This window comes from Pipistrellus kuhlii, unplaced genomic scaffold, assembly GCF_014108245.1.
Source record: "Pipistrellus kuhlii isolate mPipKuh1 unplaced genomic scaffold, mPipKuh1.p scaffold_m20_p_28, whole genome shotgun sequence".
NCBI lineage: Eukaryota > Metazoa > Chordata > Mammalia > Chiroptera > Vespertilionidae > Pipistrellus > Pipistrellus kuhlii.
In genome coordinates, this window is record NW_023425527.1 from 2516573 (window position 1) to 2530504 (window position 13932).

General features: G+C 51.9%; 1 protein-coding gene across 2 annotated transcripts in view; it reads right to left on the reverse strand.

The window, feature by feature from the left end:
* Positions 1–3276: 3276 nt before the first annotated feature.
* Positions 3277–13932, reverse strand: part of HLF (HLF transcription factor, PAR bZIP family member) — a 47147-nt gene continuing 36491 nt past the window's right edge. Inside the window, exons 3-4 of one of the 2 annotated variants that reach the window (XM_036454321.2) lie at positions 11942–12162; positions 3277–7459 (exon numbers count right to left, since the gene is read on the reverse strand). In XM_036454321.2, the coding sequence (XP_036310214.1) occupies positions 7241–7459; positions 11942–12162 (440 nt within the window). In that variant the 3' untranslated portion in view covers positions 3277–7240. The remainder of the gene's footprint in view (positions 7460–11941; positions 12163–13932) is intronic. The other variant, XM_036454322.2, reaches the window with a different exon arrangement.

A 13932-nucleotide genomic window follows, 5' to 3' on the forward strand; every position in this document is an offset into this window, starting at 1 on the left:
AGATACAGAGGCCCAGGGAGTGGGGACTCACCTCTGGAGGTCAAGTTGGGGCCGCACACAGAGCTCTGAAGGGCAAAGCAGGGTCCCCTCTCAGACAGACATCCAGGAAACATCAGCAAGCAGAACTGAGTCGTGTGTGTGTGTGTGTGTGTGTGTGTGTGTGTGTGTCCCGCCTTAGGCCTTGTGAGCTTCTCCACTCAGACAGGACCAGGAGAAAAAGGAGGCGGAGAAATAGCCTGCCTTGCACAGTTGTGTCTGAACGGATTGAATTCTTCATGCAAAGAGGTCAAGTTGAAGGAAAGAGCCCAGGATTAGCTCCTTTCTCTGTTGTTTAATCTTTGCAGAAAGAATATGGAAACACAAAAGCCCATTAGAGAGTAAAGATGGCATTGAGGGGCGTAGTGGGGGTTAGTGTCGGCTGCCATCCGCAGCGTGCCTCTGAGAAGCTGGCATCTGTGCGGGCTCCGCTGTAGACATATGTGTCTGCACCACATCGCAGGGAGTTCGCCGCCAGAGAGAGGGCCAGATGGAGAGCGTGTGTGGGAGTGGGGTGCGGTCCGGAGCGGGGAGTGACTGCTTCCAACCGGGGGACCTTCCGGAGAGGCTTTCAGAAGAAAAGGGACATCTCCATGTGTCTTGAAGAAGGGGCAGGATGGGGCCCTTCGAGACCTGCTTAGGCCTGGAAGGCAGCGGGCTGAGGGGTGGGCTCTCAGGCCTCCCTTCCTCCCTGCAGAGCGAGGATTTAAGCGTCTCTGCCCTCTGGGGCCACATGGGGAACAGCAGCTGAGGAGGGGCCCTGGCGCCTGTGGAACAGCAGGGCCTGGGAAGCAGGCGGCTGCCATTGCATTTGGCTGGGTGCGAGGCAGCACATCCCTCGCCTGCTCCGGACCACAGTGTTCTCATCTGGAGAATCAAAGGCTCAACCAGATGAAACGCCTTCAGACTGGAACAGCATTGTGTGATCCTCAAAGTGCCTCGGGTGGGCCTCGGGGAACGGGCTTCCTGCTGGCACAGACACTGGGGAATGGGGATCAAGAGGGTCAGCGGGGGTGTTGACAAGGTCACCGTCAGGGAAGTCTGGGCTCCTCCTGTCCCATCCACCTGCTCCTCTAGCCCCTCTTCCCCAATAGTTATCCCACCTCTCACCCGCATCCCGCCCCCTCAGCCACACAGGAGGAAAGAAAGGAAGGAGAAAGGGAAGGAGCAGGGGAGGGGAGGGGAGGAGGAAGAAGAGAAAGGGGGGGAGGGAGAATATGACCATTTCAGGGCACAAATAGCTGGGATCCAAGCTTCCCTTGCCGGAGAACGGCAAGGCCAAGGGGAGGCTCCTTCCTTTCTGCCGACCCACCCTGGCTCCTCTTTTCATTGACTTTCCTTATATTCCTGAGATTCATCATTGTTCAAAAGGAAGAAAGGCACTTTGGTCTCCTAAGGGGACCTTTTCATGAAGCCTTTGAGTGTGTACGCTTCCCTCTGTGGGGGAGCAGCAGGGAAAGGGGTGGGGGTGGGGGCTGAGAGAAGGGTGCTGAGCTCTCTGTGATGCTGCCATGGGAGGTGGGCAGGGCTGGACAGGGAGGGCGTGTCTGGCTACCACAGGAGCCTGGTCAAAGGTCATGAATTTAAGGGCCTTCAAAGCTACAAACAGACACTTTCAGAGAAGAAGGATAAGGCTAGAGCTGGGGCAGATTCTCTTTGGGAAAGGCAGTCCCAGCTCAAGCCAAATCAATTAGGCCCTGGCCTCTTCCTCAGAGGCCATCATCTTTATTTTTTAAATATATTTTTTTAAGTGATTTCAGAGAGAAAGGGAAAGAGAGAGAGAGAGAGAGAGAGAGAGAGAGAGAGAGAGAGAGAGAGAGAGAGAGAGAGAGAGAAACATCAAAGATGAGAGAGAATCATTGATCCGCTGCCTCCTGCACACCCACTGGGGTTAGAGTCCCCTAACCCAGGCATGTGCCCTGAACTGGGAACAGTGCTCCGGGCACATTCCCCTTGCTCGCCTCCCTCCGAGGGTGTTGATTGCGGGCCCTGAACGGACGAGCGCCTGCGCATCGGTTCTGGCATTAATCCTCCCCTCAGCCCTCATGGTGGCGGTGAGAACGGCATTTCACAGACCAGGAGATTTAGCTTCCAAAATGCACAGTATCAGTTCAAGGTCACATACCTGCTAAGTGACAGATCTGAGTCCTGGAGCTCCTCGCCTCAGAGCCATGGGTCTCGTGCCAGAGACGCGGCCGAGTTCCTTGGCGGGGGCTGCCGCTCACGCAGCGCAGTTTTCAGCTCCCCGGGTGGCTCTGCCAGGCTGCCTGGGCCGGGAACGGCTCTGACATCAGCCTTCCTATGTAGATCCGGGCTGTCATTCCTTCTTGCATCCCAGACTCCTTGAGGAGGGGAGAGGAGGGGAAAGGACTATGGATCTTCTCTACAAGAATAAAATAAATTCAGTTATACACGAAAACAGCATTCACTTTCAGGAAATGATGGGCCTTTTGGAGCTTCTACGTGAATTTCCACCAAGGGTCAGGACCTCGAATTAAGGCTGAGTCTATCAACGCTTGGCTCCAGGTATGTGGCCACTCATGGGAGTTAGCTGAGTCTTTAAACAATTATTTCCTGGCTCCACCCCAGCTCTATCCATTCAGCATCACTGGGTCTATACCCTGAGGTATGTTCCCCAGTGATTCTTGTATATCCACCCCAAAAGCAGACTTTGTGTGGGGGGAGTTTGAAACTGAGGCTCTAAACCAGGGGTGGGGAACGTCCAGCTCGCGGGCCATGTAAGGCCCAGGAAATCATTGGGTCTGGCCCTGACAAAGCATTAGAACTGAGTTAGTTAAATGTTTGACCAAATGCAGCAGGCTGATGTTTAAGGTGATATTTTTGCATGGCCCACGAATGATGTTATAAATATCCAAATGGCCCTTGGCAGAAAAAAGGTTCCCCACCCCTGTCCTAAATGCTACTCATTCAATGGATGAGAAGTCCTCTCTGTCATTTCCGCCTTCGAAATGTTAGGTCAGCTCTTTACCTCCCTGAACCCTCTCTTTTCTCTTCTGTCAAATAGGAATAACAGCCGTCCCTCCCTCACAGGGCTGAATATCCCATGGGAGTGGTTAGCACGGGGCCTGGCACATAAATATGCAAGAAATGTTTATGTCCCGCTCATGATGTACTATTATTTCTTCATCTAGGTAACTAATCTCTTAAATGTTCTCTTGGCGGTAGAGTTGGGAACAGAATGTAATTTCTAGCAGACTGTCAACAAAAAAATACATGAAAGAAAGGAAAAAATTCAAAGTTTATTAAACATGAAGGATAACAGACAGAGAAAGGTTTGTGTGGAACAGCATAAACACGGCCCACATCATGGTACACAATTCAACTGACCTCCTGTGGACTTTCACCTGGTTAGCGGATGCGATCTTTGTGGTGTTGCCAGAAAGATAATGGTAGATTATTGTGATGTTTGGTAAGGTGCTCCAAAATTAAAGATTTTTATGTCTTGATTTAAATAGTTACACACACACACACACACACACACACACACACACACTCTACCCTACATACATTTGGCCCTCTGTGAAATGTACTGACTGTCATGCCAAGTTCATTCAATTCATCAAGATCAAGGCTAAGGCTGTGCTCATTGTTTTAAATGGTATTATTGCCAGAAGGTGTGGTTCAGTCGACTTACAAAAGAAAAGGTCACGGTTGGATTCCTGGTCAGGGCACATGCTTGGGTTGTGGGCTCCACCCCAGTGAGGGGTGTCCAGGAGGCAGCCGATGCATGATTCTCTGTCATCATGGATGTTTCTCTCTCTCTCTCTCCCCCTCTCCTTTCCTCTCTGAAATCAATAAAAATACATTTAAAAAAAAAACAAAAAACACCAGGTTTAAAAAAATAGACCCAAGACCTTGTCAATGTACATGCAGAATCATCATGAGCTCCCTCACAAGACCAGCGAGTGGAAAGAAAGCTCTGGGATACCTGGTCCAGCGTCCTGTCCAACCCATGCCTCTCCTCCAGCAGTGCCTCCTACTCTAAGCGATGGTGCCTCAAAAGGCAGCCACTTCTTCAAGAGAAGGAGAAGTTACAGCTCCCCCACCCCCCCTCCCCCTACCTGCTGCCACAGGTAGCGTGGGATGGGCAATCCCTGCCTTTCTCTGCAAGTCTGGGCAGAAGAAACGGTGATGGGACCTCATCAGGAAGCCCTGGACCACTCATTCCAAATCGTGTCTAGAGGATGTTGGCACGATACGACTGGGCTTCCAAGTTAACGGGCAAGTAATTGATCTCTGAAAGTTGCTTATGAGGAAAGGTGGGGAGGGGGATGACAGCAGGACTGTTAGAATAGCTGCAGTCTGCAGAACTCACCTGGCTCTTGTGGACCACGGCCTCCCACACCCTTTAGCACTGCCTCCCTGGCCAGTTCACTGCCCTGGATGGAAGGCAGTGGGTCTGGGTGCGAGTGCTCACGTGTGCACAGTGGCAATGACCTACATATAAGGCACCTGCAGACGCCTGCGTTTAAAATCGTTTAAGATGAGGTAGGTCTCCAAAACCTTTCCTGGCACATGAAAGTGTATGTTTTATTGTGACAATTTTATTTCTTCTGTAGAAAGCATTTGTGATGCTCATTGGATACAAACAATCTAATTCCAAGAAAAACCAGTACTCAAATGCATTTTTTTTTTTTTGGAGGGGGCTACCATTTTATACGTCAATGAATTGGGTGGTCCAGTCCTCAATATATTTAAGTGGCCCTTCAACATGTCACCACTTAAATATATCATTTGTCTCTGCGTTAGTGAAGACTGCCATTTCACAACTAGGGCAATTAGTCTCTTTTCCCATGAAAAGGCCGACCCTGGCTCACTGGTGTCTCCTACTGAATACCGCTTCTTCAGACCTGCCTGAGACTGCCCAAGGTCTTGCTTGTTTCTGTCATTAGTGATTCACCCGAGCAACGCATTTCAGCTCCAACACTCTTCCACCTCCCGCTGCCCTCTACCGCCTGGGGCCCAGTGAACAGCTAACGGGACTATCCGCCCAGCGGGCTTCCCGAGACTGACACCAAGAGACAGCTGCTGACGGGCTGACCAGGAGCCCATCAGGTCACTAAGGAACCAGGTACTCTGGGCGTGGGACACTAGGAAACCTCATGGAGGGAAGCGTATTTGAATCCAGCACAACGTGTCTCTGTAACAGCAGCAGAATCTCTTGACATGACACAACCGAGCGACGCGGAAGAACAATCTTTAGAGTCGGAACATCCATCAAGTCGTAAGCCACACACAGCACCACTAGCGGCCGTCAACTGCCTAAGACGCGCCCACGGGAAGGACAGAACTGTTTGGGGTGTCTGCGGTGGTATTCCGTTCCAGGAAGTCATCGTTTTGAAGTGAACATTTCTGTGGCAGATGCTTTCCCTAAAAAACACTGTAGCATCCAATAAATATTTGACTAACATCCATTTTGTGCTTTTGGGTGATGCTAACTGACTTCTTTCTGAGACCTACTAGGAAACAGGAAATCCCCTTCGAGCTGTGAGAGCAGAATTCAGCACGGAGGGCCTTGATACTGTCGTGAAATCTCCAAGCAGAAAACATGCTGAGGTGTCCGTGATAGGCTTCAAATATTAAAGACATCAAAACCCCCAAGCCCTTCTTCTCTGTACAACGCTGATGAATATATATCTTTGCTATAGAATTTCAAAACATGGACTTTTCTCTTTGCTATATATAATATATGTCTTCCAAAATACATGGTCAGTATTCATATCTGAAAAATACTGTACAAAAAAAAAGAATGTCCTATAATAACTCTGTATAAACATTAGACAATTTCAGCATCTCTCCTTTGGGTCTATAGTAAACAGTTCAACTGATTGGATTTACCCACAGTTTGTGACAACACCATCCCCTTCTGAGATACACCAGTGTCTTTTACATTCATTTTTTTCAGAAGTACACTTTATATAATAGAAGCACATACGTTCAAAAGCAAATGGGGTGAGAAACGCAAGCTCCGGAATCATTAATTTATGAAGCATTCGAAAAGGGGCACCGCTAGGAAAAGGGGTCATCCAAAACGCCAACTCATTAACTTAACTGATGTTTAAAAACAGCAAGGTATAAGTCACAAAAATATATATATTACAAAAAAACGGGGGGAACTGAATCTCAATGGAGTTGCTGGGAATATATCAAGAGGGCTATGGAAAAAAGTTAACTATAAAAGTGGGGGGAGGGGTTATGGGAGAAGGGAGAGAACAAAACCAAACATATCCATGTCAAAAGCCATTCCAAAATGCGATTTGTTTGTGTAGGGTTTTTTTTTTGTCTGTTTGTTTGTTTTTTTGGCTCCTATGCTGATAAAGTAGCCCTTCCTTCTCAGACCTGCCATTCCCTCAGCTTCCCTGTCCTGGGTGGGGGATGTTCTGGGCATGCTCAAATGCACTGCTGTCATGTTTGTGTGTGTTTTATAAAAGAGGGTGGACTTCTCAGGGAGGGAAAACATCCTACGTCCACTAGTAATACTCAGGCAGCATGCTCTAGCGCACAATAGGATTATTGCTTTAGGTACAGACGGTGCAAACACACGCGCTGTGGTCTAGAAGAGTAACTCTCACGGATCCGGGGTGCGGAGGAGGAGGAAAAGGGAGCTTAGTCGATAGCGCGGTAAGCAAATACGGGCTCTAAGGAATCTAAACAGCACTGTCAATGCGAGGACGATCGCCATCCGAACTGAAACGATGAGGAAAGCGCCTGCAAAGGAAGAGGGCGAGGCGGAGCGCTGGGTTGTTCTGGGCACCGTGTTGGCATGTTGGTAACTCACAGGCCGGTCTGGACCACCGAGAGCCGCCGTTCTCCCAGGGCCCTTGCGGTGGATCCAAACCCAGGGTCCTGGCAGAGCAGGGAAGAGCCGCGTGGAATGGGGCAGGAGTGGGGAGGAGAAGAGGGGCAGGAGACCCCGCCACGGAGGTCTCCAGAGTCCAGTAAAAACATGGCACCTTTCTGATGGGGGACCCGAAGGAGGAGGAGAGGGTTCTCTGGACATGGCAAGTGCAGAGGCCCGCGCACCGCTGGCCACACGCATGCGGGAGCCCGTTGTGTGGATGGATGCCTCCGGTAAAGTGCTGCCGTCGGGAAGGAAGGTCAGGTCGGGTGTGGTGCTGTCATCGGGGAAACGCACGGTCCATCTAGTCCAAGGCCGGCCGGCCCCCTCATCCCCCCCGCCGTCCTACAGGGGCCCGTGCCTGGCCTCGTACTTGGCCAGAATGTTCTTGCACTTGCCCAGCTCCTTGCGCAGGTCGGCCACCTCCTGGCGCAGGGCCGAGTTCTCCTTCTCCAGGAAGGATGCTCGGATGGCGATCTGGTTCTCCTTCAACCGCCGCGCGTCCCGGGAGCGCTTGGCTGCCATGTTGTTCTTCCTGCGCCGTGCCCAGTACTTGTCATCCTGCTCGGGAGGTACAGAGGGAAAAGGAAACAAGATATTAGATTTCGGCAGGGCTGAGGGGCCGCCTGGCCAAACTGGCAGGCCTCGGGGCAGCGCCCAGGCACCAGCCCAGGAGTCTTAACCTGCGTCTCCTTCCTTGACCTTCTAGGCAACGGGGAGTGGAGTCCATGGGCCCTGGCCCCCTTCCCAGGGCAGACACCCCCGCCTGTCACCACGGGCCCCTGCCCTCTTTGCCCAGCAGAGCACGTGCCTCACAAGGCTATCCTTCTGAACTGCTGGCATATGATGTAACAGGCATGTACATTTTGGCAATTGAAAACAGAAATTAAGAAAAACCCACAAACTTCTACCTGCCACCACATCAACATGCTTCTACTGGTGACTACCACTTAAATAATTTACTCTGATTTCCTATTTTACAGTTCTCTGCGCATTCATTAGTCTGAGTAATGTTTAACTGGTCAACCAGAAGCAGTCCCTTCTTCCCCCTCCCCCTCCCTGCTCCTCCTGCCAGGAGAAAGGAAAATAATCCCGGGGAGACTGAGAAATGTAAGCCCTCTTTCAGCCCTTCCTAACGGATTTATGGAGCCACCTGGTGCCTTCTGCCACTCCCCCGCCTCCCTGCCCCCCCTTTCAATCCCTTGCAAGAGTGAATCGCGCTCCATCCTGGCAAGCCTAACACCTATAGTTACATGCCACCCAGAGTAAGCGGGTGAGGTCAGTTCTCACCCTCCCCCAGGATTCCAAGGGGCAGCTGGCACTGGAGGAGGTCACATGGGTTGGGGCCAAGACTGCAAGCCAGGGCCAAAGTCAGTGGCCCGCCCCCATACCTGCCCCTTCCCCTCAGCAGACATCTGCCCTAACCAAAGACATAAGGTGTGAGGCAGACAGCGAGTGCAGGCACCTCTGTCTGCTCTCACAAGCTGGGACTTTTATTTACCAAGTGCTTTCCGCTTTCTGTATATACCAGGACTGTCCTTAGAGAGGAGTTAGCTTGGGCAGGTATGCAATGGCTGGTGGTGGGATTTGTTATTTTGCTTCCGAAGGGAGCAGGGGGCTGGAGGAAGGGGAGGGGCCAGGCCAGTGCGTGAGAGAGGCTGGGAGGAGCTGGGGGAGTGAAAGGTCTCCCACTGCTGAACAGGCCCAGGTGTAGCCTCTGGTGAGCCCGAAGTTGTTTGCGCTACTTTGATGGAAACACCAATTCCACACACCCTCAAGCCCTGGGTGTCAGGAGGTCTGCCATCCTCCTCAGTGCTCTGTGAGTTTGGTTTCCAAGGTCATTCAAAAGAAGGGCTGACTTAGGATGTGTCCGAACCTGCACCACGGGCAACAGGGCCTGCGAGGTGAGGACATACGGACATGAGAAACTCCCCTGCGTGCTGCAGAAGCTGTGTGTGTTGGGGGGACAGAAGGGGTGTAGGCCACGGACTTGGCGGCGTGTGGCCACATCATAGGGCCCAGGGAGTCACCAGCTCACTCAACCGACTTCTCTGTCTCTTGGAGCTCTCGCCTCTGAGGCGGCCACACCCCCAGCCTCCCCGTCCATGCCTGGAGCTGAGCTAGGAAAGGCGAGGAATGGGAGGTGGGGACAGGAAAGGAGGGAGGATGCAGAAGGCGGGGATGACGCATGGCTGTCCTGGCGGAGAAAAGCCAGGCTGCTGCCCTGTGAATCGCAGGAGACTGAGGGGCTGATCGGTTTGGCACTGCATCCCCTGGCCCCTTCTCCTCCACCCCCAGGGGCAGATGCCACCCAGCTGCCCAGTCACCTCCACCCGGCAAGGACCCCCTCCCCTCATCCCCCCGTCCTGTCCCATCATCTTCCTGATGCCCCCTCCCCCCACCAGGCCGGCATCCCTCCTCACCAGACTAGAAGTGCCCAGAAGGTAAGACACAAAGCCGGGACCCATTCACCTGAGAGTCCCTAGCCCCTGGCACGGGGCTTGGCACACACTGGCATTGGAAAGACACGTGTCAAAGGAATGAATGGACGCTGCAAAGTATGATGAGATCAAAGTGATTCAATGGAGTCTCAGCTAGTAGTGTCAGTGTGTTACCCCTTCACCCCCGCCAGGGGACACATGCTGACCCAAATGCATGGCTCCAGGGAGGAAGCATGGTTCACTCAGTAGGTTTGCTTATCCAGTGCTGGGACCACAGACGGGTCTCCCACCACCCAAGCTCAGAGCTTCCCGCTTCCCGCTTCCCACGAGTACATGGTCTGTGGCCCAAGGCTTCCCTCCCAGCTGAAGAAATCCAAGGACACGTGGCAGGAGGATGCTCCTGCCCCCTCCCACCTGCCACGGGAAAAGGTCAGGCCTGGCTCTGACAAGAGCGATTCGCATAATCCCAGCACAGAAGGTTTCCGTGTGGCCTCTCTGTTGCCAAGGTTACCTGGGATATGAGGTGGGCTGGCCCTCTGCTTTGATCTTGAAAATTCAGAGACCCTGCGAAGGTCTGGCTGGAAGCTACATCTATTTCTCAGCAGCATCCTTTCAAGCTACCTTCCATTCAAAAGGAAATGCATGCCGCATGGGTTCCCGGGTTTAGAGTGAGAGATGAGCTCTGAAATACCGCAGAACGGCTGAGCACACAAGATGAGAGAAACCCTCCAGTGGAAAGAAGATACCTGCTCGCCCAAGGACCAACCTATGGTGCCCCTTCACACGCCGCCATAGGCTAACCATCAGTTCCCTGGCCGGGTTAGATGTTCTGGTCTTTACTTTGCACTTTCCTCTCCTGATTCTCAGGGGGCAGCTACTGACCTGTTCCCCAGGAGTCCCCGTTGTCGCCTCTGTCAGGGCAACGTGCTACAGTGACCTGTTTGGAAGCCAGAAGCCTCGGGGACCAGGCCAGGCCTTCCTCCACCTGGCAGTGAGCGGTGCTCGGCCATTTCACTGTCTGCTTCTCCTTTTCTTCAACGGCAAAATGATAACTTGGTCTAGTGTAGGGGTGTCGAACTCAATCAGAGAAGAGGCCAAAATCTAAAATCCAGCCTAAATCGTGGGCCGAATGGTTTACTGAACAGTCATAAACTGTCATTGTGATGGAAATGCAGCGGAGTGCAGTGATGACAGCGCGGTGCGGGCCACATTGCAAGGCCTGGCGGGACGGATTTGGCCCGCGGGCCTTGTGTTTGACACATGTGGTCTAGTGAATCTCTGAGGTCTGTTCACCCAGACAGTTCTGCATCCCGCCAGATAATGGCAGATACGGAGATGACCACAGTGATTTAAAGGGGCCCCTCCAATGCTCTTTCTGGATGGAAAAGTAGAGGTAACGAGTCTAAGCCAGTCCCAGGATGATGCCCCAAACTCCCATTTTCCCAGCCAAGGAGCAATACTCCATCTGAGCCACACCGAGGCCTGAGAAACCGGGATCAGAAATTAGGAAAGGGTTAAGGGAGTATGCTTGATTCCAATACCCTGAATGTATGTAATCATATCTTCACTGTCCACATGCTTGGAATAAAGCATAAACACAGACAAGTCTACGCAACAGCTAATCAAAGGTGGTTCTCAATGAATACCAGTGGACAGGCATCATTGTAAAGAATTCCCTCCCTACGGTATACTAAATGTGTCAGAATAATTTCAAGTTGCATCTGATTTCCCAAGATAAATCTATTTTCCTTTAGAAATAATGTGTCCCACCGAAACCGGTTTGGCTGAGTGGATAGAGCATCGGCCTGCGGACTAAAAGGTCCCAGGTTAGATTCTGGTCAAGGGCATGTACCTTGGTTGCGGGCACATCCCTAGTAGGGGGTGTGCAGGAGGCAGCTGATCAATGTTTCTCTCTCATCGATGTTTCTAGCTCTCTATCCCTCTCTTCCTCTCTGTAAAAAATCAATAAAAATATATGTATTTTTTTAAAAAAGAAATATGTCCCTTCAACACAGCAGAGAAAAACCAACTTGGAATTAACCTTTTGCTTAGATATTCAAGTGATCCTTATTTGAGGTAAGAGTGAACACTACAAAGAAACAGTGTCAGGGGACCCACCTGCCCTGGTTCCCCTAGGTTGGCATGTGGAGAGGGGTCCTGTCTCCAGCTGCGGTCCCCTGAGGCCTCCAGGGAAAGGATAGCAGTTAATTATCAATCAGTTCCCCCAGGGAACTTCCCCCGGAAAACGAGGGGGATAGATGCCTTCCCCAATGATCTTCTCTCTCTTTCCAACCTTGAAAGGTTATAGTTTGATTTTATTGGCCTTTCCTATGTTTCCTTGCAATGTGCCTCCTTCATGGGCTACAAATACCTTCAGCATGTTAGCGCCCCTCCTTTCTGGGCATTCCCGGGACATGAAAGGCATGTTTGAGAAGGCACCCAGAGAGGAAGCAGCTTGCTGAGTCACATGCCAAGAAACAGGATCAGAAATCAACAGTCCTTTGTCCACCAGCCTGTGTGATCTGCCCGGAGTCGTCCTTCTAATCCGCCTCTTGATCCTCCCACTCGCTGCTTGCCCACAGCCTGGTTACCAGTTCCAATTTACCTTCAGATCATCGGGGATGAAGACTTTGCGAGCTTTCTTGATCATGGGCTGCGGCTTCAGTTCCTCCTCGGAGAACTTGCGTTTGCGAGGGTCGAACATTTCCTGGCCGGGGATGCTGGACAGGGCGAGGTCTGCCGGGTCCGGCTCGTAGCCCACCGGGACCTGGATGGTGTCGGGGTCGATGGGGCTCGGTGTGTTGCGGTTCGCTGGCAACAGCTGACCTGGAACAACACGGGAGTTTCAATTCATCAACACCCTGGGGCCGTGGTCGGCAAACAGCGGCTCATGAGCCACATGCGGCTCTTTGGCCCCTGGAGTTTGGCTTTTCCACAAAATACCACGGCCTGGGGGAGTCTATTTTGAAGAAGTGGCGTTAGAAGAGGTTTAAGTTTAAAAAATGTGGCTCTCAAAAGAATTTCAATCGCTGTACTGTTGATATTTGGCTCTGTTGACTGATGAGTTTGCCGACCACTGGCCTAGGGAAACCCAGTAGATACAGCTTAGTGATGCTTCAAGGTGAGTGACGAGTCTGCATGTTCCTGATATCCGACCCTAAGCCTGTTCATCTTACTCATCCTCACCACGTTCCTGGGAGCAGACTGAGCAGGTCTTTACTCAGATTGTGCACAACCAAGACCCACAAACATGTGGTCACAAACTAAATAAAAAAATACCTGTGTTCAGCCCAGCTGGCACTGCTTAGGGGTTGGGCATCGACCGATGAACCAGGAGGTCACAGTTCAATTCCCTGTCAGGGCACATGCCCGGGTTGTGGGCTCGATCCCCAGTAGAGGGTTTGCAGGAGGCAGCAGATGGATGATTCTCTCTCATCATTGATGTTTCTATCTCTCTCTCCCTCTCCCTTTCTCTCTCTGATATCAATAAAGATATATTAAACAAACAAACAAACAAGCCCCTGTGTTCATTCTTTTCTGCAGCACATCCACGGACCAGCTCCAGACCAGGCGCTACAGGTACAATGGCTAGAAATACATGACTGTTACCTTCAAGGTGTTTTCCAGGCAAATCAGGGAACCAGACCAATGACTAGCCAGTGAGGACACAGTGATGGTGCCCGGATAGATGCCAACCCCACAAGCTTCCAGAGTGCGGGCAGCAGTGCCTAATGGGGAAGTTAGGGGACGTCTCCTAGAGATGACGCCTGCCGTAGCCGCATCTTGAGACAAAAGAGAACTAGCCTGGAAAGGTAACCTGGGCATAAACACAAGACAGAAGGTCACATTTCTGAGGAACCACACTCAGGCTTGGTGGCTGCAGCACTGAACGGAGCACACGTGGAGGGCTGAGGTGTGAGTGAACCAGGAGCAGGAAGGTGGGCATGGGGTGTTACAAAGGCCCCGAGTTGATGTCGGTGAAGGGTTCTGAGCACTGCAGGGAGGCACAGGGCTGAGCTGTGGAGAGAAGAGTCAGGTGGCATGAGGAATGGACTGAAGGGGGCAAGGCTGGGGTGGGAGACCAGCTCCCGGTTCGTTGTGATAACCACGCACGCATACTGCCAACTGGCCCCGGGGACAGTGAGAGGAGACAGGCTCCAGGAACATCTAATGGATTAGGAAGGACACAATGGAGCCAGTCTCACTTCCACTTGAAGGTTTTGCAGGTTAACCTCAGGAAATGCACCAGCGTCCACTGGACTGCAGGGTGCCTGGGTTTGCTCACACGTCTCCCTGGCGAAATGAACTGTTTGCATGGGGAGCTCTGAATCTTACTTCTAGTTTCACCTGAAGTTTTCAATCGCTCCTTTCAGGCCCAGAGGATCACGGAGTGGACACAGCTCAGCTCTGCTACTCCCCTTGCTCACGGCCAGTGGCTGGCCAGCGTGTGTGTGTCCTGCAGCCTTCATCAATGCCTACCCCAGGTTGAAGTGCAAAGCCAGGGGCTTGCATTCCAGCAAAACTGTGAAGCCAGGCTTGTCTGTTTCCTGGAAAGGCCTGCTGGGGAGCTTGCAAAACGAATGTTCTGGGTGACCT